Below are 27,800 nucleotides of genomic sequence, written 5' to 3'. Positions count from 1 at the left end.
GGCGCTCACTAAAACCACGATCAATCAACGGTTGAAAATCGCGTAGATAGATAGAAACTTGTATTGCTTGTAACTGACTAGGTCGGGTATTATATACAAAAGTGAAACGATTCGTAAAGCAAAAAGTATGTATGTAGTACGGAAGGTTGGGTAGAGAATGTGTTAAATAACCGTGTTGTAGTAAATAATGTTAGTGTTTGATCGATAGGCGAGGATTTCTAAACAAAACATACCCGTCAAGTATTGTTCTTTTTTGTGCGGGTTACTTTCAATACGCGATTCGTTATGTTAATTTTTTTTTTTTTTTTTTTTCAACATATTTTTTTATTATAATTATTTTTTTGTTGTTGTAATATTTATAGATCAATTTGCGCTTTTTTTTTTAATGCGACATGTTCACCGCTTCTTGACGAGGCGGGAACAAGTGCTCTCGGGATTAGAGAAAAAGACTTCACGTTTTTTTTTTTCCTTTTTTTCTTTTTTTACGATTACGTGTGTGGTTGTGTGTCTGTTTGGCAAAGTAAAATAATCTAAATGTCAATTACAAAGGAATTGCGCAGTGTCTTTCCACTGGGCAGTCGACTTGATGTCATCAAGTCAAACGCAGAGGAGGAAGGGGATGATTCGTTGAGGTAAATAGTAAACAAAAAGATTGCACTGGCTTATTCTCAAGATAAAGAAGCAACAAAATTAGTTTTCATTATTTTTCCCCCCTTATTTTCTAAAAGAAATGAAAACGAATAAGAAAAAAACAAAACAAAATAAACAAAAGAAGGAAAAAGCTATTTCGCGTCGCCTTGCAATTTACCGATTATATGTTTGACCCACCCTTTGGGCAACGGAACAGCGTTGGCCGATTCGGAAGTTGTTTGCGGTGATTCCATCCCTTTCCTCATCTGCGGCTGAATCATCCCGGTGGCGCCCATCCGACGTTGATGAATGGGCGAATGAGGGTCAATGGAATCGTCAGCAAGGCCGCCACCGGCTGGATGGACTTCCACCACCGTGTTGACCGTGGACGTCGAGTGCTGAGAGCTGGTCTCGCTCTCGTCTCCCGGTTTGCCGAGACGACGTAAACGCCTGGGTTAGCTCCATACGACGTTGGCTGATGGATTTCAAATTTTCCAGCGACGCGCTGGCGGAAACCTCTTTGCCGGAACACTTAACGCCGCCATTTTCTTCGAGCGATCGCATCCGATCTAAAATGGCCATACCTCGATGGCGACTGTGCTGCTGTTGGTGGTGGACTCTTTGCGATTTGGACGCAACAGGGGGCGGTGGCGGTTTGGTCTTGACGATGGCCGCTTCAGTCACACTGCCCGTTTCGTCCCTGTCGCTAAAGATCGCACTGTCACGACAGCACCAGTCGGCTGCAGCTCCATCCAGCAATTGTTCCACGGCCTCAAAAGCTCTCTCGTAAAAAAATCCATCCATGCCCGTAGCAGAATCTTCGTCGTCTTCTTGTTCGCTGCCGGAATCGTCAGAGTCCATCATCATCATTTGCATGGCGGCATCTCTCGTCGATTCTAGCGTCCCGTACCAGGTCGTCTTCGACGCCAGGGATACCGTTGATTTGGAAGACGATAGATCCGAGCGCGATGTCGAATAACAGCTCTATTAAAATGTGACACAAATACACATTCGATTAGAAACATGGTAGAGTCTTTTTGATTTGATGGACCTACGGGGGTTGTGGGCGAGCTATACTTGGGGATGACGTAATCGGCCGAATCTGACAGATTAGCTATACGAGCCCCAATGACGGCGCTGTGAGCTGCCGCCGCCGGATTGCTATTGTGTTGCAGACTATTGTGGCGCTGTCTCAACAACAGCGCGTAGCGGTTGGCAAGATAGTGAATCACTTTGCTATGTTGCCGGCCGGCGGAAGAGGGCGAAGTGACGGCACTATCGTCGTGACTCAGACTGAAGAGCGATCCCCAAAAATGCTCCGATCCTGAACGCAGTTTAGAAGACACGGAGGACAAAACTGTTTTCAACGACGATTTCGATGCACTCCTTCGGTAAATTTTGTAATCAGGATGGACGTGGATGTTGTCTGTACTGACACGCGGAGTACTGGGAATGTCGGTCAAACTATCGTCGAACCTAGCGCGAAAAGGACGGAACATTTAAAATCAAAAGTCTGTCTTGAACGATAGAGATATATTTTACCCTTCGTTTGCCGAGTGCTGGTCAGTCTGATCGGATGGACGTTCTTGTTGTGAGCGGATGTACAGCTCTAAAGCGTCCGTTTGAAGGTCTATGGGAGCCGGCCTATCAGAAGCGATGGTGATTGGTCGATCCATCCAACGCGATTTCAAATCGGGCGGAGTCTGCTCAGATTGATCATCACAATTCGTTAGTTATCGATCATTGCTATAAGCATATGCCTCTTATCCAAAGTTTCAAGAATGTGTACCTGGAAACTGCGAGGAAGTGAACCGGATTTCTTGCCCGGCTCTGCTAGATGCTCGCTCTGCAACTGCAGCCATACGGAAGGCACGCAAGGGCTAGTGGATATGTTCATCGGATCAACATCTAAATCGATCGGATCTCTCCTGGACCGACTCCTGCAGCTGCTGGCATCTGGTTCAGCGGGTGTAGTAGTGCGACGTTGCGGTGGCGACAAGGAACGGATCCAGTTCGACCAGTGATCTGGCGAACCGATGTGGTTCAAAAGCTTTTGAATGCGACCACCGACTGCCGCCAGAGATCTGTTGCCACCAGCACCGGAGCTCTCGGAGACGGACGCCTCAGATTTCTTGACCACTCGAACGGCTTGCTGGCCACGCGCTGGACAGGACAGCGAGCGGCTGAGGGTGGCCTTCTGCAGCTGTTGCTGGGATGGAAAAGCCCCACTGCCGGCCAAGTGTGACGAGTCGACCATCCTTTCTGGTGTCTTGTTACCAAGAGAACGGCGTAAATGACATCGACTAAAATGTCCGTCTCCCACGTTACGTATCATGACGTAATCTCCGTCAATGTCCGAGAGGACCCCTTCAACAGCGTCCATCATGCCGGGCGCGGAGGGTGACATGAGCGTGTCGTAGATGCCCTCGTCTAACGTCGTCGATTCCGAACGGATGTAAGGGCGAGAAGAGGACAAGGATGAAGACGAAGCAGACGGCTGGCGTTCGGCTGCCCTGCGCTTCTTGCGCTGCAGGATCCGTTGGATTTCGACATTCTGCAAAACTAGTTGTTCGACGATGCGTTCCAGGCTCTCCGGTACCATCCGCTGCGGTTGCTGCAGTTGTTGCGGTGAGCATGTTGGTTGCATTAAAGGTTCCGGGTCGACTACCAGCGCCCTGGACGATGACGGACTGGCAATTTCAAGCCTCCCGCTCACTTCCCGTGGTTGTTCGTCACGCACTTTGCCATCGCCAGTAGCCGCATTTGTACTCGTTGGTTCCGCTTCAGTCTGGTCCACCACCAGACTCGTTTCCCGACAGGGTTCGGAACGACGCCGCCACGCTCCGAATTTTCGAACCTGAAACGAAGCGGTCGGGCAAATGAAACGAGAGCCCCAGGTATAAACCACGGCAAAAAGAAAACGCCGCTAGAGTGGGTGATATACCTTGTTTTTAGCTGTTTCCGCCGCCGTCGGACAGCTATTTGTGCTAAATTTACGTTCATGATCGAGATCGCTCCTATCTTGACTGACGCTCCTATCGCGAGAGTCCAAACTCCTGCGCAATCGTCGTGGAATGAGCGGCGACTATATGGTAGAATACGGCGCAAAAATGCCATCTCAATCAATTAAAAAAACAATTCACGAGAATTGGATTTTTAAAAAATTTATACTTCTCGCGGACTGGATCCATCATGGCTCGATTTGCGGCCTTTGCGACTCCTGCCTTTGGCCGTCAAGCCTGCGGTCGAGTGTTTACGCCTTTCTAGGTACTCAGGAGCCGAATGTTGGTGTCTCTTAACGTGGTGGACAGCCGACGATGTATTGCTGTTGCTTCCAGCGTTTGCGGTGGCGCTGTAAGCGTAATCTCCGCGCTCAAAACTCTGACCGCCGTTGTTGCTAGCCGGCCGTTCTTGGTTGCAGCGCTGATCTTGGCCCAGCTGAAGGACCAGCTGACGAGCGTGATGAGGAATGACAGCATCGTAATTTTCCAGGATGACACGTTTCAACTGGAGCGCCCATTCCCTTTTTTGCTCCAAATTCCTAGCCTGTTTTTTTTTTTTTTTTTTTGGCAATGCAAACAACAACAATGTCAATGACAAATACTTATCTAAGGCAAGCGAACCGTAAAAGGTTTGTTTTGCGTGCGTGCGTGCGCGCGTGTGTGTGTGTATAATTTGCATAGAAAGGCAAATCATTTGCATTTTTCGCTAGGGTGGTCATCAAACGAGATTGGTCAACTTGCTTTTTTTATTTGTTGACCTTTCATGTTCATTTACGTACCTCCAGGGTGTATTGCTGGCGCGGGTTGTCAAACGGGATGACGTGGAAACTAAGCGGCTCTCCTGGAACACTTTCAATCAGCATGAGGTTGGAACACTGCATTGCAGAAAAACAAGTATGGTAATAAGATCAAATCAAGCCGTAAAGATACGAAAAAGAAAAAAATTTAATTCATTAACAATAATAACAATAATAATGGCCAAGACTGACAGTGAAAAAGTAGCCCCAAACGTACCATAATGTGAACTTTGTAGCCCAGGGTGCCGTCCTCTTTGCGTTTGACGATGAGTAACATGCGATCGAGTAGGAAAACGTGGCGGGGAGCTTTGGCTCCGTACATGCGAAACGAGCCTTCGGCCACAAGTTCGCCGTAGGTGGTCAGATCTTCGCCTGGCCATCCGTCCAGTAGACTCTGCACTTCTTGGACCCGCACGGCATGTTCGTGTTTTCGCTTCATGTCATTGATGTGATGAGCGATGCCCGTCATGGCAGACAGAGCCACGATTATGTCCGAATAGCCGGGCGTTTGCGATCGGTCGCAATGTTTGACGATGTTCTGCAACAGCAGGTGGTACTTGAGGATGCGCTGGACCGGTTTGAGCAGGTACGAGCCAAGCGGCAACGTGTGTTGCAATTGCGTCTGTCTCTCCCGACACGCCCGACTGGCCGCCTCGTTCCTCATCAGATCTGTCAGCACCGACACTTTCCTAATTTGAATCAACAAAATGAAACCCCAATGAATGAATGAAGAGGGGAATTTCTTTTTTGATAAAACGAAAGAGGCGTTGCGAGGGAAACGGGGAAAAAAATAAATAAATAAATTGATGGATCGGCTATTTGTTATGATGCGGTTGGTGAAATGGGTGGGCATCGGACAAAAGAGATGGGATGTATTCTTGGTCATGGTTTATTATTGTTGAATGCGGGAAAAAAATATATATATAATAATAATCTAAGCAAGAGAGAACGGTAGCCCACCTGGGGTAGTTGGTGCAGTAGTCGGTGTAGATGGTGAAGCCGGAATTATTGCGAACAAAACAGCGGGCTACCTCGACGGGATCGAGTCCGCACGACTGCAACTGCGTCAGGAATTGGCTATTGAAACGGTAAATGTCATCAACGTTGCCAAATAGGGCGGTCGCTTGTTCAGGGCTCAACGGCGCTCTCTCGCCTTCATCCCGCCAAAAGTACAAATATCCCTGCGAATCATAATGAAAAACGATAAACATTCAAACCAAGAAAGCAAATATTTCATTTCAAAGTCTTTTAAAGAAAAAGAATAAAAATGAACGAGCGCTCAAGTCGTCCATCTCCAATCTGCTTACTAAAGTAGCCAATCATTTGTTTCCATTATTATTTATAGGCCGTGTAGTAATTTGTTTTTGTTTTCGTGATTGTTCTTTGTCGCCCCGTCAGATTGTTTCGACAATAGAGGGAGGAGAGCAAAGCAGAGGAGGTGCTTTTCACAAGATAAAAAAAAAAAAAATACATTACTGAGAGAAAACATGATTCATTATTATTGGGATGTGTCGAGAAATTCCCTGAAGAAACGAGAGGAACGATTTACGACATGTTGCACGTCTTGTCGTTGTGAAGGGGAGGAGAAAAAAATGGGTGGGCCACACACACCGTACAACACACACCTGGATCATCAACACTAATCGCCATAGGCTAGGGTTGGGTTGACTGTAATTTCAAAATTTCTCTTTTTTTCTTTTTACACTAACACAGACGAGGCATTCAATGCGTTTTGTTACTTTTTACCTCATTGCTTTTTTTTTTTAAAGCATTCCCCTCCCCCCCATCTTTTTTTTTTTTTTGTGTATCTCCATCGATTTCGTTTGAGCGCTTTAAACCTTTGAGTTTGTGGTGGTGGTGGGGGGGGGGGAAGGAAGTCAACGAACTCGAAGAGAACAAGGGACCTCGTTTTCTTTGGAGATATTTATGTGTTGTTGATCCGAAGAACTGAGGGGAAAAAAAATGCATCGTGATGTGCTCAGACCGTAGAACGAAAGATAGACGATGAATAAATGATCAATTCCATTCTCCCCGCTTTTTTTTTTGAAACGTAAGAAGAAGAAGAAGAAAAACGTACGTAATAGCGGTGGCGACGAACACGGATGTACGGAGGATTGTTGAAGACAAGTCTTGTCGACTTTTACACATACGTTTCCCCCAACTGTGGCATCTACTTTCTCGTCGTGAATAATAAATGATGATGGAATAGATCTCTACCTCCGAACCGTTAGTCTACCGCTGTATATGGGCATGTGGTGCTCAAAGAAAAAGACGAGATACATCACCAAATACGGATAGGCCCATAATATACTCGCTTCGGATTTTGATTTCTTTTTTCTAAGAAGAAGGCCATTTTTTTTTTTTTCTTTTAACGGAGAGAGCAACTCGGAGGCATTTTTACTCAACTCTTTTTTTTCTTTATGTTAAAATGTCAGAGATGAGCGTTCAAAAGAAAGAGAGAGGTAGACCAAAGAGAAAGCGACCGTGATGGCTATATGGCAAGATGTAGTAGCATATTGTAATTTTCTTCTTTTTAAAGCTTCAGCCAATGACTTCATCAACGAACGGCCTTTGAGTCGGATGTTTTGAAACCCAAATTTTGTGTTTTGTTTTATTCTTTTTTCCTTCCCCTTGAGCTCATATTCCACAAACAGCGTTTGTTAAGCAAAACAACAAAAAAATGGCTGTTCTAACTCTCTCTCTCTCTGCTCGTTTAAACGCTCATATTTCATCTAAATGTTTGTTGTGTATGTGTAAGCGGCATTGTGCCATGCAAAGTCACGTTTCTTCACTTCCGGCCGGATGGCAGCACCACCCCCCTCAAACACCGGTTGTCCGTTAGTGTTTAAAAAAACTTCCTTTGTTCTTATCCAGATGATGAAGGAAAGCTTATGGTTACATGATGATGATGACGGTAGTGATGAATAATTACACGAGGAAACGCCCTATAGATGGCGTTGGGTGTAGCATCAAAACACAAACAGAAAAAAAAACAAAAAAAAAAAAACAAAAAAAAGTTTGTAATATTTTTGTTTACCTCCACGACTTGTTGCAAGTCACGAACGTAAACAGCTTCAGATTCGACCACTTCCATCACGACGCGGTCCATGTAGGAAAGATTGTCGCTGCATCCATCGTCGCCATCGTCTTCCTCCTCCTCGCCAGAATGCTTCTGCTCCGATGCTTCCGAGCTGGGCGGTCCGGGACTGCTCACGCCGCTGTCGCCCGAATCGCCCGAGTGCCTCAAGTGATGGAGATCGCTGTTGACGGCGTTGCTCCTCGCTCTTCGGCTGGGTGAACCCGAACCGGCCCCGACCGTGGCTGCACCACCAGTCGATGCGGTGGCCGCCGCCAGCGTGACGCCAACGCCACCGGCGTCGTCCAGACTTTCAGCCGAAGTCAAATGGCAGGAGGAGGAGGCAAACGACGAGGTCAAATGGCCCGACGAAGTTGACGATGTCGACGAAGACGAGGTGGCCGAATGGACACTGGTCGGCGCCGCCAATGACGTCAACGACGACGAGGAAGACGAACTGCCACACCTGGACGATGCCGTTGATGTAATCGTCCCTGTTCCAGCTCCGCCTCCCGCCGCATTGCCTGGCGCCAATTCAGACGAACGGAAAGACACGGAACGGCGGGGAGACGAAGTCGTCGTTCCATTTCGAACGCCGCCAGACCGTGTCACGTTGTTATTGATCGGACCTTTAGTGTGGGGGGGAAAGAAAAAGAAAAAAATACGTACACAAACACATTAACGGAGAAGGCGATATGAGGTGATTAGCGAAGGGGATCAAGTTGAATGAGAAAAGAAGAAGAAGAACGAAGGGAAATAGAAGAAGAAGAACGAAAATAAAATGAATTTGACTAATTACCATTGGTGAGTGGTGGCAACGGATCGCCAGGCTCCACGATTTTCAAAACGGGAAAATGGCGCGGCTGTGGATTCGATGAAAGATGATTATTATTAGTAGCGGCCGGTTGGGCTGTCATTGCCGGTGCACACGAGGAATCCGACGTCGGTGAGGGCGGCGACATGTTGTGCTGTTGGTTCCCAATCATCGAGTCAAAGATGTCCATTAGCGTCGGAACCAAATCGCTAGACGAACCTGTAACGTAGTAGAACGAACGAACGAAAACTATGAAAATAATGAAGGAAAATGTCAATCAAAAGTTGATTCGTCCAACTCAAAATTGTTGGAAGAATGCCCCTCTTTTCTTCTTCTCTCTCCATCGCACAGACACACATTTTAAAAATAAAGAATAGAACTCCATCACATTTTCATGATGGATTGTTGACAAGTTGACGGTGACTGCTGGTTGGCGTGTCACTGTACTAGTAGTACCCAACATTCCCGAATTATGAACAAAACAATTTTCATTTTTAATTTATTCTTTCCTTTCCCCTTTTTTTCTGGTTTCGCGTCATGTTTTTTTTTTTTTCTTCTTCTTTTGGCGCTAAACTAAACACTAAAGTCTAGAAAGACACGAGCTAATCATTTCGTGACCGGCATGCTAATGTCAAAATCAAACACGAAAAGGAAACGCCCAACGCTAGTATATAGTGTCCTAACGTTTGTTGCAATGGGTGTTGGAGCTGCGTACAGTAAATATAACCTTCGGCTCTCTTCAAACAAAACCACACAACACAAAGAAGAGGTCGTAATGTATTTAGAGAATTTAAAAAATAAAAAGAGCCCAAAAAATTATAAAAAAATAAACTCTCAGTAAAGTTCTGAGAACCCCTTCGTTTTTTTTGTTTTCTTTTGTTTTCCGTTTGAAGTGGATCTTCATTGTTGGAAACGGAAAAAAAAACTTGTCTTCAAGAGCTTGTATAACGTGTTGGGAAGAGTGCCCTGGACGAATGGATTCGAACGGATGAGTTGGGGTTGAGGGGGGGTAGATGAGTGTACAAGGCAGAAAAAAAGGGAGAGAGACTAAAAATAACGGTGAATATTACTCTACTAGATAGAAACTGGTTGTGTCGTCGGGAAGTCTGTCTCCAACACACAACATATAGTACCCCCCCCTCGAAAACATTCGAAAATTAACGGGTTTTTCTCCTTCTTCTATCCCCCAACATTCTCTAGAAAAGACCTAAAAGCTGAGCCTTTATTATTATTTCAAAACAGATATACCTGAAAGAAAATAGCTGCGCCTTTGACAACATTCATCTCTAGCCGTATTTTTGTTTTTTCCTTACAGTTTGTGTTTGGGTAATCTTCTTTTCTGATATTCAAATTTCTCCGTCAATGCTGTGTCGTCGCCCGAGTGATAGCGAGCCCCTTCCTCAACTATAAAAGAAGCAGGTGAAATAAGCCAGACCACCCAATCACCCCTTTACTGGATTCTTTGCTTCCAAAATCTTGAAATAGAAAAGAAAAATCATTTCAAGAGACACTATTATTTCGATCCTGTTCCCATTGACGTCCCCCCTGTCGGACGTCGGACAATCAAGTCGTTTCCGCTCTCGACAAATTTCTAGTGGCTCCGTCATTTGTTTCAATGTTCGACAATCGTCCGTCACCATTTCTCTCCATTATTTAACGGAAAAGGTGTTAAAAGAAAACAGGATGGCCAAAAATAAAATGTTCTTTTGTTTCTTCAAATATCTGTCGGCACGCCAAAAGTATCGACAGCGCCAGTCCAAAAGAGGTAAACAAAAAGCTCGATAAAAAGAAAAAGATAAGCAACGCAGATTTCAAAAAAAAAAAAAAAAAAAAAAAAAAAGATTTAAATCGAAAAGCCAACATCCAGTCTTGACGAGGTTGGCTTTTTTCAGCGGGATGTTTGAATCAAATAAAAAAGAAAACGTGAACCAATCCAACAAGCATCAAAGTTGTTTTTTTTTTCTTCTTCTTTTATCCAATCGTGCCATCTAACCATGAAAAAGTTTTACAGAAATGGCCTTTTTTTTCGTGTTTTTTAAGAAACACACACAAAAAAAAAAACCGGGGAAAAACAACTGCCGCACGTTTTTTTTATGTTAAAAAAAAATTCTTTCAAAGGATTTTTTTTTAAACGTCAATCTCTAGGGCAGTTTACTAGCAGTACATTTTAAAAGAGGAAAGGTCAGTCAACACGTCCATTTTCGGACAAGACCGGGTGAACGAGCGTCCGTTCAAAGTAGACGCCCAACAACAACCAGAAAAAAAAAATGAATAAATTCAAACCTTTTTATTTATTTTTTTCTTGTTCTTCCTACTTTTAAGTCCCGCTTGTGTGTGTTCCCCTTTCACATTGAGATTGTTGTTGTAGTAGTTTGGGGTGTTATCAGTCGATCGAGATCCCAGATGCGTAACAGAAAAGCTCTTTAAAAGTGACATACCCCTCCCTGACCAAAAAAGAAACAAAACAACCAAAAAAAAGACGACCAGAAACTCGTTTTTCTTTTCCTTCTTTCTCTCGTCAAAGATCTACTTAAACATTATACGACAGCTAGCTACTTGAGATAGCGCATTTTTATTCTATTCCTGTTGTATTTGAATGCCTTTCTTTTTTAATGAACCCTGAAGAACAAAAAAAAAAACTTTAACCAAATGCATACAGACTCTACATCTTGAACTATTATCTATTATGTCATGTTTCCTGATGGGTTCGCCCACTTATTGCCCAATGCGGTGGTGTGGCATGGTCAGGAAAATGGTTCTCTTTTTGTTTGGTTTTTTTACTTGCACTTCCTACTAAAATCACGTACTGGGAAAGGGAACGACTTTTGGATGTGCGATAAGCAAATAGAAAATGAAACCAGGTGCGAGGACGTTGTTTTATCTACTTGCCGTAGTTGGCACGTTGCATTTGTTGTTGTTTTTTTACTTGATCATAAAAATCGCGCCATATTCGAATCGAGCACCAATTGCATTGAAAAAAAAAAGAACTGGTAGAAGCGCACGCGTGCGCCAGGCGCAGCAAAAAGAATAGACACAATAGCCTTTTTAACCTCTTTGAAATGTTCGATGGAACCTCATTTTTTTGTGTGTGTTGTGCGTGTGTGTATAAAGTCGAAAATCGTGCCGTCGCAATCCAAATCTTCAAAAACGCAGACACACAAAAAAGAAAAAAAAAAATATGAAACAAAGTCTTCCACTATATTCATCGGAATCTTCACATCCATGTGTGTCCTGTTACCGAAGAGAAAGAAAAAAAAAAGCTGCACGTCACGACCGACACGTGTGTGTTGCGTGGAAAAGATAATCGGTGCCTTTTGTTACGGGCGACGATAGAAAGAAGAAGAGAAAAGAAAAAAAGACGAAACGAATCATTGTCTTTTCTTCTGTTGTTGTTGGCTCTTCCTATCTTTAGATTTCTATTTTATCTTTGATTTTTTTTTACTAGCCCAAGTGCGTCCGATATCGCATTTGAAGATTATCTTCTTCATCCCCCTGGAACTTTCAAAAGATCCAGGACTCACAGGGGGGGGGAAGAAAATCAACAAAAAGTTGCAAAGGCCGACGACGCAACAGGCGGCACAGCAAAGTTACGATTGATTGTTATTTCCTTTGCAGTTGAGGGGAGAGGTTTAACATTTCCAGCGAATCCCGAACAAGGCACGACACACAAGATAATCTACGCATTTGGGAAGTTGCTTCCCCCTACTCCTCTTTTTAACGATTCCTTTCCTTTGTTGTTATTGGTTTCGTGACACGAGCCGCCGTGAAAGTTTCGCGCAGCCCCGTCGCACAAATAAAACAATTCGATAGTCAAATAAAATAAAGCAAAGAGCATAAAAATAAACGAAAAAGACACAAAAAACAAACAAAAAAAACGGAAGAAATCTTGTTGAAATCCTCGCATTAACTGCATCTATTATTATAGATGTATATTTCTTATTAATGACGGTCGGATAAAAGGAGGGACAGTCGATTACGGGAGATTAGGGGGCCATTTAGTCGCTCGTTCACGCTTGCTCCTTAAGCATTTTGAATACATAAAAAATAAAAAATAAACCTAAAGGGACACAATGTGAAATTCAATCACGATTTTCCGAGATTGTTATATAAATAACCTCCTCGTTGTGTTTCGTTTTGAGTCGTTAATCGTTTTTCAGTGGGACGGAAAAGACACGTGCGTATAGCGGTGTGCCTATTGAAAAATAAAATGAAAAATAAAAGACAGTCGGGGGGCGAGAGACCCGACATGCAGCCGAAATGAAAACACGCACGAGCAATGGATGGTTTGTTTTGTTAGTTTTTTTTTTTTACATCCCCCCCCCCCTCTTTTTCGGGGTTGATTGAAACTAGTGATGCAATTCGTGTCGCTTTAACTTTTACACGGCGTGGCGAATGACCGTGAAATCTCATCGTTTTTTTTTTTTTGCTGTACGACTCTTCCACACCCCCTATTCCCTTGGAAGAGAAAATAAAAACTCGTATTCATCAAACACAAATTAAGGAAGTGAACATTTTTTTTTTTTCAACGTGTTGACTGTATGGACTCGGTGGAGTTTTATTTATTTATTTTATTAGAATTCAACTGGAGAAGAAGCTTCAACCATCCAGGCACATCATTCCCCCCCTCCCCTTTTATAATTTTCTGGTTGTAAAAATAAGAAAGAAATCCTTAAAATAAATAAATAAAATAGTTGGCCCTGAAAAAAAAAAAACGACTGAATGCAGAATCAACAACAGAAAAAAAAAAAAAAGAGTCACGTCAAATAGATGGAACGTTGCTACCCCTGGCGCGTCAGACGGAGGTGCTAGCCCGTCCACACTTTCTCTTTCCGTCAATGCTCATCAAAACAAACACAAAACGCAAACGGAAAAGAAAATCGAAAAGGGCACAACAACACAAAAGGTGAAATTCTACGGCCGTCGTCGTCGTCGTCAAAGAGATCGATCTTCTATCGTAGAGATTCATCAAGTCACACACTTTCCAGGTCGTGTTATCTGAAATGAAAAGTGGCTGGTCGTTGTTGTTTCTTCGCCCCTCAAACTCTCCCTCTTAACAGTTTTAACCCCTCACCCCTTAAGAAACAAATCCCAAGGTAGAAAAAGAACAAAATATCAACAGCCAGTTTGGCCGCGTGTCACTCGACAGTGTCAGTTCAATTCATTTCCAATTCCCCCTGCCGTTGGCTACGCGTGTCTCTAGTTATATCACGACTACCCATCTCTCTCCATTCTTCTGTTTTCTCCCTCATCTCATCCGCCTTCCGTCCAAATCCAAACCAACGGAGGTGTGTCTCCAAATCATTTCCTCTTTTTTTTGTTTTTGAGTGTGCCGAACTTAAGGCAACGAAAATGATTTGATGACCACAGGCATTCGGGTTTTCTCTTCCCGATTCGGCCCCTTTTTCCATTTCACATGGTGGACGAAAAGCCATCGATTTTAACGCCCATTTTTATGGCTGTCTCTTCGACGATGACGGCAATGGAAACATGACACATACACCTGGGCTCATTGGGAACAATCAACCACCACCGATGATGAAAAAAGAAAAACGAGTTCTTTTTTTCTGGTACCAAGGTGGTAAAAGGATTACGTTGTCTCTTTTGTCATTTAAACAACCGCCACTAACAGCATTTTCCCTTTTTTTTTTTTTACGACAACTAGAGACCAAGAGATTTGTGCTCTCAAACGAGAAAAAAAAACTCTTTGGAACGGGTTTCGGCAATTGGATGAAGACCGGAAGGAACGAATTCGGTCGTGATCATTCGATAGCCGCTACATTATGTACAATAAAAGAGATAAAGCCTTTTAACACACATATGGAGACGTTTTCTTTTTCAACGTGAAAACATCGGGCCCTCACAAGACGAAAAAGAAAAAAAAAAGGAGAGACAGTGACAAGGCGCATCCCCTTTTAAGGTGGAGAGATGAGCTTTAATTGATACATTGACACCGCGCGTCCGAGGGCGGATGTTCTGCTCCCGTCCGCTCCTGCGGCTGGAAATAACTCTCCGCCTAGTCCGAGTCCCCGTGTGTCCTTTTTGGCCTATCCTCATTTTAACTTTTTTTTCTTTTTCTTTCTCTCTTTTTGGGCCTTTGCCTCATAAATAGACGAGACCGAATATCCTGTCTCACTCGTTTCCAAGTCTCTCCGACGATGTAACTCAAAGGAAAAACAACAACAAAACGCACGACGCTGCGAGAGTTGGATAGGAAACAACAAAAAACCAATAAAAAAAAGAAGTAAAGGAAACCAAGACGGAGAAAAAGAGAGAGGACTGGATCATCAGCCAAAGTCAACGGCCTGTGCTTATCCATCCACGCCGCCTTCATTCTTTTTTTTTTTTTTCGCTTCTTTCTTTCCTCATTCAAAATTATCTTATTTTTTTTCTTTTCTTTTCTTTTCTCGGCCATCCATCGCCGAGTCTTGTTCCCCTTCTTTTCATGTGTAAGTTCCGTGAACTCTCGAAATTAACCTGGAAATGGATCGGTTTCGACCAAAAAAAAAAAAAAAAAGGGCCACGAACTTTTGTTTGTAGACGCACGGAAGATGAATCGACATGTTCACATAAAGCTCCGTTTGCCATTGCTATTAACGGCAGAAGAGCAATGGGAAAAGAACATATTTTTTTTTAAATGTGTGGGGGTGGATGTATCGTCCCACCAGAATAACGGCTGCTGCTACTGCTGTTTTATTTTTCTTTCTTTTGTTCTGCAAAAGAGAATCCCAAAAGTGTCCCCAAGAAGATGGCCGGCCTAAAATACAAGAGATGGGCTTAGTATCCAAGGCCGCAAAGAAAAAAGTAAGCGGCTTCTCTTTCTCTCTCTCTCTCTAGTTGGATGCGTTCATCCGAGCTGCAGCTACGCCGAAGGAGGAAGAGAAGGAAGTGGTCGGCCGATCGGAAAATTAAAAATAGACACACAGAGAGAGACAGTACTCTAGCCTTCCATTGGTTTTTTTATCCTCATCGAGAATTGAAAGGGCCTGAAAGAAACTGTCCATTTTGTGTGTGTGTGTGTAGGTCGTTCCAGCTCGACACAAATAACAGCCCCTCGGAAAGAGATGGGCATTTCAAATCTAGGCAATATTCACAAGGCCTACACAATTTTTTTTTTTTTTACAAAGTGATGACAAGTCAGTGTCAAAAGGGCCCTGGCTCTTGTAGTTTCATCGGGGTGGCAGTTTCGTGGGCGGTCTATATGTGTGACGGAACACTGAACCACTAACCTACCACCCACAAGAGGAAAACAATAAAACAATATAAAATCAACAACAAGCACAACAATTTGTTGGTCGGGTCAGAAACGTAGAGAAACCGAAGCAACAGCCAGTCCATGTTTATTGCAACAACAACAAGCGAAGGCCCAGCTTCGTTTTCTTTTTGATTGATCTTCCGTCAACGGCAAAAGATGCGAGTCGTGGATTGCGAGAAGTTGATCGATTGACCACACACCCAAGGCTCGCGCCCAAACCTCATCACACACATCCAGAGGGGGTGTGTGTGTGTGTGTGGTGGGTGCTTGCGGCCAACGAGCCACCGCATCCACCACACGACAACAACAACACACAAAAAAAACGCCATCGAGTCAATGGACTTTGTGTAGATAATGCGATCATAAAGACAAAACCGAGAGAAAACGGCAAAAGAGAAGATTGGATAGGTGGGGACGTAGGGGGGGGAGAAATCTACGAAGTCCACGACTCTCGGACACACCTGGACATGAGGACAAAGAAAAGAGAGAAATATGGATAGCTTTAAGAGAGGGGGATTGTGATGTTTGAACGCGTCCCGGGTGAAGGAAAAAAAATGATAAGATAACAAACTATTTCAAGTCTCCCCCTCCCGCACAATTCCATCCCCCTCGGTATATCCAACACGGTACGACAAACACAATCTATGCGTTTCAGGTAATAAGAAGAACGAGAGGGCTCTGAAGACGAGCAACGTACATTCTTAATCGGCTTAAGTACAAAAAGATAAATGACTATAAATTCCAACCCTAAACACACACACACACACACACGCACAAAAGGCTAACGATATACGATACATTGAACGCTGGGTCCTTCATTTTTTTTTGGACTTTTTTGAAATTTATTTATTTATTTTTTCTTAAAATGTATCGTTACTATTGTGCATATGTGATGTAACTCGATCACGTCATTTTTTGTTTTTGAAAGCCACCCTCTCTCTGAAAGACTTTCCAAGGGCAAAAAAAACAAAAACAAAAGGAAACAAGAAACATTTGAAAAGCAAAGACATTTTACACACACACAAACAAAACCGGTCATGCTTGCTGAAATCGCCCTTTTTTTGTGTGTGTGTTTCTTTCGTTATTTGCATTTCCTCAACAACAACAACAAAAAAAGCGAGATTTAAAAAAAAACGAGTTTTCCCTTTTCTTTATGAATTTTTGAGCCAGGGCCGCTTGTTGTTTGCCAAGACGGCAACCAACGTTATAAACTGGACACCACCTGAGAGATGGAGGGATCACCGCAAGGCAAGAAGCCACTTGATCAATCGACAGCCAAGTGTTTTCGGTTGACGTGACATCGGGGAATACCTTTTAGCCTCTTTTACATACCAAATTGGGTGTAATCAATTCCAATCCATGGGGCCGCCGCGTTCCTTCCACTTTGAATATCGTCCAAATGAAAAGCCGATGATTTCAAACGAAAATAACTGAAACAAATCTCTTGATCGTCGTGTTCAACTTTCAAAATGGCACGTTTAGCACCGTCGCACTCAGAACACAACACAGTACACACACACACACACGCGCAGACACACACGCACACACCAATGCAGGTATAAAAATATATTTTTGAAAAAATTGTGCGGTGTGCTTGGTTGGAGCTACCAACGTCGACTGAGCTGGCTGGACCCAGAAATGTTTAGAAGAACCCCCCCTCTCTCAATAGCCAACTGCACTCTCTCGTGTCTCTCTAGTTAGTCCCTTCAAAGTCCGTCTGTCTTTCTCTTTGCCCCCACATAGTGGTGGGATTGGCTGTGGTGGCGAACGGGCCGCGGTCGGGATAAAGCCGTAGAAAGGAAGAAAAACTGATGGATGAATGGAGTTGTTAAAGAGGAAAAGGCCAGATGAAACGCGAGAGAAAGAGGGGAGGAAAAAGAAAAGAGAAGAAGAAAGTGGTTCGAAAAAAAACCTGGGAAATGTGCCCGTCTTTTTTTTTTTTTTTTCTTTGGGTTCCTTATTTTTCTCTCCCTGTGAGCCCGGCGCCTACACCTCAACCACACAGATGGCATTTCGTCAAATGGGGGGGAATGGAAGAGAAGAAGAAGAAGAAAACAAAAAAATTGGGCAAAAAATAAGCCGGACCACACGACACGCCGGGAGAGAGAAAGAAAATCCCGTTTTATTTTTTTCTTACGCAATGAATTTCGTCTCTTATCTTCAGCTGACACAATTTTTAAAAAAAAAATGACGGTTGTTATTATCTTATCCTATTCTTACTTTATCAAATGATTGCATCCAATTTATGAAAAAAAAATAAAATTAAGAGTTTCCTACGTGTTCACAATCGTCCATGTTGACAAATCAGCACAGACACACTTCCGAATAAGGTGGAGGAAACAAGTTCGGGGAGGAATGTACGCATGTAGACCATCTTTAGAAAAGATGACCACCATAAAAATGAGTTTTAAAAAAAGGAAAAAAAAAAATTATGTACTAGAGAAGAATGCACCCAATAATATTAAGATGCGTTTTTCTTTTATTTTTTCCCTGACTTTTAGACTTGCGCGAGGTTTACCGAAATAAATAAATAATAAAAAAAAAGGACAACCTCTTTTCTTTCTCTCTCGCCTCGGCTAGAGAGAAAAGAGCTTTCTTTTTTTTTTTTTTTTAGTGCGAACCCTTACAACAAAAGGCCAGCAGGCGGGCCGGCTCTCTCCCCATTTGGGGCTCTTCCTCGTGCGACCTGTGGCCGGTGTGTTGTTCGAACAGGCCAAAAGGGAAACAAACCCAACCCAACCCAACACACACACACACACGCCTTATAAATATTATACACTTAAAAACATATCCAACATGCAGACAACTACGGGGAATCTGTTCCCGATAGTCATCGTTTCTCCCTTTTTTTTTCTTCTTCAAACCTTCGGCTGATGAAAAGAATCTCATTTGAGGAAAAAAAAAATGTGAAAATAGAAAAATGGGAAAAATAACATTTGAAAAAAAAATTTAGTTTTACGTATGAAAAGAAAAAGCGGAATGAAATCAAGTCTCTCATCTCTTGAAATTGCCTACAGCCCAACATTTAGAAAATATATCGTAAACCCCCGCGTGTGTGTGTTTCACCCGTATATAGGGGGGGGTCGGTTTTGGGTTTCTCTTCTAACCAAAAAGGACAATTTGACCCCAAGAATAAAAAAAAAAAAAAGAGATACAATAATAGATAATCGTCGTAATGGCATTACGCTAAAGAGAAACAGAAAAGGGAACGTCCAACAGATTCAAAAAAAAAAAAAGACGCTCGAGAGCGCGGCGCTGATAACAAATCTACCGTGAGATAGAAAACATTTTCAAACGTACACAAATATCACGTGACTGCATAAATAATACCAAAGATTCTTACTCGGTCTCGCACTTCCCAAAGAATCCCCCCCCCCACCCTCTCTTGTGATCTAGAAGAAAAATCTCTTTGGGTGCGGTGTCACACAAAACAGATTGATAGATACAAGAATATAAAGGAACATTTCAGTTCAAGAGTTCGCGATAAACATCGAAATGGAACACGAAGAAAATTAACGCACCGTGTGTGTGTGTGGGCGAACCATTTTTGTGTGCGACCTTTCGAACTGGTGCGACCCTTGCACGTCTGTACATTATTTTCCCCCTTAACTCTACCCTGACATCTTTCTCGACTGCATCTCTCTCCCCCCCTGACTATAAATAGATGGATGGTGTGTTTCATCCTGCACCTATAGGTTACACGGATACAGCCAAGGGTGTGTGTGTGTGTGTGTATCATCGGTGTTTCAACGTGACAAATGACTCGGCGCCAGCTGTGTTTTCTAGTCGCCTATAGGATCAATGGCGGCAAAGGTATGCAAAGTCTCTAGGTCGCGCATAATGCAATTTGTTATTCTAATTGCCTTTTTTGTTTTTGTTTTTTTAAATACATCCCCTAAGGCAAATGAACATGAAAAATTCCGATAACGTTGCGAACGTTAGTCCGAGATAATCAACAATAATTCTAGAGGCCAATAAAAATGAATTAGTTAGCGAAAAATGCGGAAATAACGATATGGTTTGCAATTCGCAATGACATAACGGCCATGAATGTATTTGTTTTTTTGTTTTTTTTTACTGGAATTTCAAAACGAACGGATCGAGTGTGAGAATAAAAGCCACTGCGGGGATGTGCGCGATTTTTTATTTTGGAATCCTGGAACGCGTGAACACTACAGCTATCGAAAAAAGAAAAAAGTTCCAGGACACCGGAGCTTTTACAACCCCTTCATCCTCATAAAAATGAAATGTTTTTGGGGTGAAAAAAAAAAAAGATCGGAATTTCCTTGCTAGTTTACGGTATGTTTTTTATTTTATTTTATTTTACTTTAAATATAAATAAAAAAAAAAAAAGGGCGCGGGCGGAATTCTTCTTCTTTTTTTCCTGTTACCTTGCGGAGAAAGAAACCTTCCTCTCTTTGTCAACCGCTTTTCATTGGGGAAAAAAAAAGAGAGGGGAGAAAAAGAAATACCCCGGCCATATAACAAGGTCCAATACGTCCAGGAAAACTAAAGAATTTGGAAAATAAAATAGAAATAAAAAAAAAAAAGGACACCCACCGCACAAGTCTATCGTTTCTCCTTTGTTATGGTTTTGTGTCAACCCGAACCAGTCGTCCTCGTCTACCAATCAAAGGCAGCACAAGGTGATATATATACACTCGTCAGAGAAAACAAACAAAATAAAAGCGAAAAGAAAAAAAAGAAGAAGACCGCCAAGTTGGATCGACCACCTCAAGTACAACTTCCGGCTTCAACTGGAAGAAGATATCATTCCAATCAAGTGCTCCTCACTGACTATATAAGCTCTCACAGTTCTCTACATCTCCATTTCATTCTTCTTTTTTTTTAAATCATATATTTTAAGTAAAATAAATAAGAAACCTACCAACAACAAAAAATTTGTATTTAAAAAAATATATATATTTTTTTTTTGTTAGTTGTCTGCACGAAACGCCGGAAAACATGGTCGGCTTGGTTCTCGTCACACCCAAGATAAAGAGTGGGGGGGATGTATTTTAAAAAATAAATGAAAATTTTGGAGAGGCAAAGCGGGTGGTGCATGTATTAGATATATAGGAGAGGGGGATATAAATAGGCCTATTATGTTTCAGGGTGGAAATATTTTCTTCGCTTCGAAATTTTATCTTTAACGAGGCCATTTTCTTTGTATTTGAAAATGATTAAATCATTTTTTGTTTCTCGTTTCAATCATTTAAAATGAATGAGCATGTGGGAAAGATAAAAAGGTCACGTCAATGTCAGACACAAAGAGAATGGTAGAAAATAGAGTGCAACAAACGCCGTGAAAGGAGGTAAGACGTGATCGTGTCACGGACGATCAATTGCATTTTTGCAAAAAATAATACCCTTCCCCCCCCCCCAGAAAATTGGCGGCAAACACACACACAAAAAAAAGAGAGGCTGTCCATCAGCTGAACGAGACGCACCCGAATAATAAAAAAAAACGTCGGGAAACAAACGGTACACAACAACAACAACAACAACAACAACAACAAAAATACCGGCTATGTTGTTTTTTTAAGAGCTTTTGCCTGCCGGTATTAAGGGGTGTGTGTTTCTTTTTGTTCCTTTTATTTTCTTTCAAGTTTGTTGAACCAGTTTCGTGTACTGCCTTGTGTGTTAATCATCGAGATTGTTTGGGCTCTTTTTTGTGTGTGTGTGTGTGTGCTCTTACAACGGGTAAACGGCGGAGGCTGTTGTTGGTCGAGCGTGTGAAAACTATCTGGAAGAGACAAGAGAAATGGAGAAAGACAATGATTGGTGGTTATAAGAAGAGAACTGAGGTTTCTTCATCTTTCCCAAGACACGCGATCTGCCAGCCCCGTGTGGTGGGTTTGTAACGGCAGATCGAATGGCTCGCTCTCTTCCTCAAAACAACAAAAATATGTGAGCTCACACCAGCAGTTATTCAGTTCACCACTAACCGACACATCGGAAATAAGGGACGACGTCATGTTGAGAAAACCGGCATCAAACAACAGAGGCTACACACAAGCAGAACACACCGCAGCCGGCAATCTTCTTCTTCTTCTTTTTGCACACACATCTGTCTACTAGTTTTGAAGCAGCAACACACAAAAAAAAAAGAAGGTCGCACAAATGAAAGGTCATCGGGCGTCGAAGAAAAACCTCCCGTCTTCATCATCTGCTGGAACGTGTAATTCGATGCGGCTTCAATGACTAAAAAGGGCGTGTTCTTTTAAACGAAATGTTTAATTTTTTTTCTTTCTTACGACTGTTTTTCTTCTTACAGGAAATTAGGAAAGATGTTTCCCCTCCAAAAAAAAAACGTATATACTCGGCCGCGATTGATTCAAGGCAGCTGTTGAAAGATTCCCAGAGTAACTAAATCTGGCCCACGGCTTTATTTGATCTCAATCTTCTTCTTTTTAAAAAAATTTCAAAGGAGAAAAAAAAAAAATGGACCTCGAAGAAAGAAAGAAAATCGTCAGGGGCCATCAGAGGTTACCATCTTCTTTACCTGTCGGCGGGAAAAATGGTTCCATTCAAAAAGATCCGCCAGAGGGGGGTCAAAACAAAGTCAACAATTACAACAGACGCGCACACACACGCGCCCATTTACCTCCCTTAGTTTCTTTTTTTTCTTAACAGGTATAATAACAAGGAGAAAAGAGGTCATCAGTAGTCGTTGGTGTAACCTAAGGTACACTTGCTGCAGTTCCCATCTTCACTTGTTAACAGTCAAAATGAGACTATAATAAAAGAAGGGCGGGCCTTTAAGAAAAAACCGTGTAATTGCTGTTGAAAAAAAGAAAAGAAAAGAAGTCCCCCCTCTTTTCTCTTTCCCAATCTGAAAGCTGATCATTTTTACCTGCGCCCCCCTGCACACACACACACAAAATGCTACCACCAGAGGTAGAGAACTAGGAAGGTCGATAAAAAGACGTTTTGCTTGGGAAACTTTGTGTTGACAACAGTGCAAGGCCAACTGCTTGCCGTAATTTCAATGTTTGGCATTGAAAACAGCTACAAAAAAAATAAATAAATAAAAGTGAAATTCAAGGAAAAGAAAATATGGAGGGAAGGGAGGTGATAGGCAAATTATATCGACGACCTGACAGCTCCGCGGTCGTGGGTTCGGCTCCAACGAATACGATTCATCATCATTTCAAAAAAAGTTTTTTTTTTTTTTTCCTCTGGTATCTTGAATTAATTAGGTCGGCGCGCCAATAGAAGAAGAAACAAAACCCCTCCAAAAAAAAGACAAGGATGGAACTCTAGCATTTTTTACGTTTGAGAAACACAGCAACTCTCGCTCTCACGTGAACTCCCTCCCTCCCAACCAAAAAAAGAAAGAGGGCAGGCCCGAGCCTTTTTGACTCGACTGTCGTATAATTATCGTAGAAAACGATTCACACCGAACATGTGAATCGAAAGTTAACACAAGGTCACGAAAATTTCTTCTTCATCTTTTCTCTTTTTTCTTTCTGCCTGTACAAGAAAAAAGCTCAAAGAAGAAAAAACAAAGATACAAGTCTCACTGCATATCTTAATGCCTGTCTGAATTGATCAGCTGCTGGAGGGTCACCATTAAAAGAAAATGAATTTAGAAAAAAATATAGAAGAAAAACGCACCACTGGCTTCATTTCGACAAATCAGAATGACGATGACGAGCGCTGTTACATCACACATTTTTTTTTTTAACGACATTTTTTTTTCTCCGCTTTTTATGCACGGTTTCTCTTCCCTTGTTTTGTTAGGGCATTTAATAAAAGGAGGGGTGAATGTCTCATTCGTTTTGCTCGTCTGTCGCTGCCTATGAGGAAATCAAAAACTGATTTGAAACGTTTCAACAGATGCACAGAGCAAGTACTACGTCAAAAAATCAGTTGCGCCATTAAAAAAAAAAAAAAGAGGGTACACACACACACGTACACACACAAGGACAGAGCGAATAAGAAATGATGAACGGACCAAAAGAATAGGCACGATTAACTTCGGATGTCACGCGGGTTCGTTCCACTTTTTCATTTCGATCTTCCCTCCCTCCCCTGAACTGCCCTTTTTTTTGTGTTAAATCCCGCCTATGCACACAAGTTGTTTTATTCGTTTTTGAAAATAAATGTATCCTATCTGATCTTTTTTTTTAAATAGTTATCGTTTTGATTTATTTTTCTCGTTTTCTACTTTTGAATCTCTATCCCCCCCCCCCCTGAAAATAACAGATGAGGGTGTGATTAAGGAGCATCTCCCTTCGAAAAGAAAACACAAGAAAATATAAAAAAAGGTGGATAGCATTTCCAATCAGCATCTTGTGTTACATCAACACACGGATGAAGGGTATATATCTATAGGGGCGTTTCTTCTTCTTCGTTCATCTTCTCTTTTTCGGCAACCCATCCCTCCCTTTTTTTAAACCTTCCCAACCATTTTTTTTCTCTCTCTCGTGTTGAACGGAAAGCTCTACAAATATATTTATTAACTATTTGACTGAAAATCATCCATTTCCCACGTGAAAAACACATAAAAACAAATTTAACAGCCCCCTTTACCAAAGCAACTAAATAAACTGATATCCCCCCCCCAAAAAAAAATATATAAATATAAATTAGAAAACCAACACAATAAACTACCAGTTTACTGTTCACGGCTAACTAGCTTAGCAAACTAGACGAGACGAGACGGGAATGTGTTTTGACGCGAGTTCACATCACCGGTGATGTGTCGTCGGTGGCGCGCGCGCGCGCGCGTAGCGGCGAGTCTTTTTCAATGAGAATACAAAATAAGAAAACATCAATTTTTCTGGTTGTTGTTTTCGAGAATCAATTATCAGTCAATGAGGACAGAACGGAATGTGACCGTCCAAAAGAAACCTGAGATCTGCTGATTCATTCACAGAAGAAGAAGAAGAAGAAAATAAAAGGAAAAATCCTTAAAAGTGTTTGGAAATGGAAAAAGCAGCTGCTCCATCATCTCTCTCTCTCTCTCTCTCTCTCTCTTTTCTTGACTCTTGGGGGGCTTTTAACGGATGCGGAATGCGGTTTATCCTCTGCACGATACCAAAAGCTCTCCTCCCTTATTTTTTTCGACAACAACAACAACAACATGCGAGTCCTGCGAGTTGTCAAAGTTTTTTGAGAAACGGATGTTGTCATTAGAGAGAGCTGAAAACCTTTTGGATCACAATCCATTAGGTGTGAACACACGCTTCAAGTGTTTGTGTGGGAATCAAAACCACATCAATTATCAAGAGCCTAAAACATGGCGGAGGGGGACTATATTATTCCTCCAGCTCCTATGGGTGGGGAGATCTTAACTGTCGCGTTGGCAAAGACTACAACATCCATCACTTGAGGGACACAGCCAGACAGAGTTCAAACGCACAAGTCACCCCCTTTGGTTTTCTGGTTGTAGTAGACAAGACACGCGGCCAATTTCGTCCGCGAGGGGTTCAAAAACTTCCAAAGAACGAGAAAGATTAGGACCCTAGAAGGAGAAAAAAAAAAAAAAAAGAAAAAACCCAACACCCCGTGGATATGGTACCCCCTGAAACCCCCCCGTCAGACACATTGGGGCTAAAAGGAAAGAAAAAAAAAAGTAAGCACGTTCCTTGTTGAACCGGAACACATGGCCGACCCTTCCGCAATACTAACAGGAGCCTCAATAACAAGTTATCGGTGCAGGCAACAATGAACATTTTTTTTTTGGTGGAGGGTGGTGGATGGTCCCTTCCCATCCAAGAAATCAACCCAATCAACTTTTTTTTCATTTCTCTCCCCTCGACTTTTTCTTTTCTGATGACCTACTACTGTGTCGGCAACTGATTGACTTTGGGCCAACCTAGTCAATAAACAAGATGTGGTCTCAATAAATAACGCAATTTCGGTTGGCTAACATGAAAAAAGTTCAAAGTAGGTCGCGTGGCGGCGCTTTGTTTGCGTGTGTGTCTGGGGGCAGAGGCAAAAGTTTGGGAGGGTCGATGTTAGACCCGTCGTTGCGTGTGCTTCGCGATGATGGATGAATTTGTCCCAGAGAAAGTCTACATCAATGTAATATGCATGCAATTGTATAAACCCCCCCTACCCATTCTTAACCTTCGCGATGGTTTTTATTCTAGACGACGTGCTTCGCACAAGAGTTTCCAGACGGCAAAAATGTCGTTCACCCGAGGATAGGGAAAATACACAGAATGAGAAGAAAAAAAAAAAACGTGACGTTGTTGCTTTTTCAAAGATATTCCCTTCTTTATCTCGCAAGTATTCCAAAGATTCAGCCCACCTTCCTATTCCAACCTGATCTTGTATCGTAGGATGAAATCAATAACAATAGAAAGAAGATTCGAGCCGACGATGAGCCTACAACAATGACACATCTTTCTTTTCCTACTACCATATAAAAGTCGAAGAATTTCTGTTTCAACCATTGAATTTAAATTATTGTTTTCATCCTATTCTTTCTGTTGGCATAGAAATCGAGACACGAAGATGACTCAATCTGTCAAAAGTCCATATTTTTTTTCTCTCTCTTCCTTCTGCTGCCGATACCGTCCCGCATCAAACAACAACAAACTGATGGATGCCAGAGGAAAATCAAAAGGAATTCTGTTTTTCCCTTGTATTTTTTATTTTTTTTTACTTTGGCCCACAACTTTATTCGTCAACGACCTCAATAACTATCCAGTAGGGGGGCATCTTTTAAGAAGAGGCTACCAATTCAAGGCTGCCTTATGATTGAAGGCAATAAAAAGGAAAAAATAAAACTAAACGAATGACAACGTTTAGCTATGGTCAACTCAATTGGTCAGTGGGGCCAGCAGATGCTCATTTTATGGAATGTGTTCCCTTTGATTTTTGAAAGATTTCAGAAAAAGGAAAAACATTTTCAATACATCACGATTCTCTTTTAATGACCTATTTGACCAGTTGGATGGAAACACACTTGTCCTAGATTTCACAACTCCGGGACTGGACAATCAATGTCTTGTAATCAAGCGTGTCTTAAGTTTTCTGGGGAAAAAAAAAGAAAAACAGTGAGGCAAGTTCATTGATCCGTGAGAGCTTTTAAGAGATTGTTTGGGAAAAATCATTAAAGGGCCATCAGCAGACATTGCGTTACGAGTTTCGGGTTGATGGTAACACAAGGACAAACAAACCACACAAAAATTAAGGTCTGCCACTGGTTTTCTTCTTTCGGCGCTCGTTGTAACACGACTCGACTTTTAGTATACACACAAAGAATCGTCGGTCAAGTCAATCATTCAGCACATAAAAACCGAAAGAAAGAAAAAATAAAGACTTCCCTTACAAACAACGAAGCCATTTTTTGTTCATTGTCGCCAAGGCTTTCAAGGTCAATCAACTCATACACGGTTTAAAAAAAACTCAATGAAAAAAAAATGGCCGAAAAATCCGGGGGTTTCACGATTTTTTCGGCGTATGTTCAATGAGAGCGTGTGACTGTTGGGATGCGGTGCCCAAATAAAATAACAAGAAAAAAAAAACTGGAAAAACAACATTTTTGTTTGTTTTGTTTCCCTTTTTTTTTTTTTACTGAGAGGGTTTAACTTCCGGTCGGAATAACATACACACATTGGAAATGGAAGAAAAAAAATTTTTCGTTCGCGCGTTTGAATGCAACCGCCAGAGGCGCTCATCGAAAATCGAACCCCCCCTTTTTCTCTTTGGTTTTCTCTCTCGTTTCCCAAGAAAAAACCTGACAAATACAAATTAGCGATAGAGTACGTGTGCAACCGGCCTTCACATGTTTGGATAAGCTGAACAGAAGGTTGAATTCTATCACATCTTTCATTAAATCGAACGTCGTAAACGAAGGGAGAAAAAATGTTGGTTTGCCTACCGTAAAAGTCGTCCCACGAGGCGCCGACGTCTAAATGGCCACCACGCGGTGGCTTCTGCACCGATTCCATTCCAGAAGGAAACTTTTTTTTTTCTTTTCGTTCAGGTGTGTAGATTAGTGGCAGTAAAAAGAACAATTTTTTTCCTTCTCACTCTTTCACGAACACACTTTCACTTCAGCACATGGTAATGCAACATCAGCAAATCCTCTTTTCAACTAGAATTGAAATGTACAACAAATAGAAATAATTGCAGCAGAGTGTTTCATTTGGGACTGTAGAAAGTCCGAAATTGGAAGAAAAACACAACAAAAGACAACAGATTGCAAAGCGAGGAAGCGATTGTTGGAAGCACGTCCGTTCGCTTCGCTTGCCAGATGGGTTATGGC

The 27,800-nt window shown here is 42.2% G+C and overlaps 1 protein-coding gene across 1 annotated transcript; it reads right to left on the bottom strand.

Annotated features, from left to right (window-relative positions):
- Positions 1 to 43: 43 nt before the first annotated feature.
- On the bottom strand, positions 44 to 27,800 carry LOC116919283. The gene is given in 13 exon segments (XM_045171342.1): positions 44 to 1,064; positions 1,066 to 1,614; positions 1,686 to 2,106; positions 2,173 to 2,333; positions 2,420 to 3,487; positions 3,575 to 3,715; positions 3,802 to 4,176; positions 4,412 to 4,507; positions 4,647 to 5,118; positions 5,390 to 5,610; positions 7,467 to 8,134; positions 8,305 to 8,538; positions 27,414 to 27,800. Coding segments are annotated over 13 exon segments (4,758 nt in total). The 5' UTR covers positions 27,484 to 27,800; the 3' UTR covers positions 44 to 782.

Source organism: Daphnia magna, linkage group LG3 (assembly GCF_020631705.1).
Source record: "Daphnia magna isolate NIES linkage group LG3, ASM2063170v1.1, whole genome shotgun sequence".
Lineage (NCBI taxonomy): Eukaryota > Metazoa > Arthropoda > Branchiopoda > Diplostraca > Daphniidae > Daphnia > Daphnia magna.
This window is presented reverse-complemented; position numbering and strand designations above follow the sequence as displayed.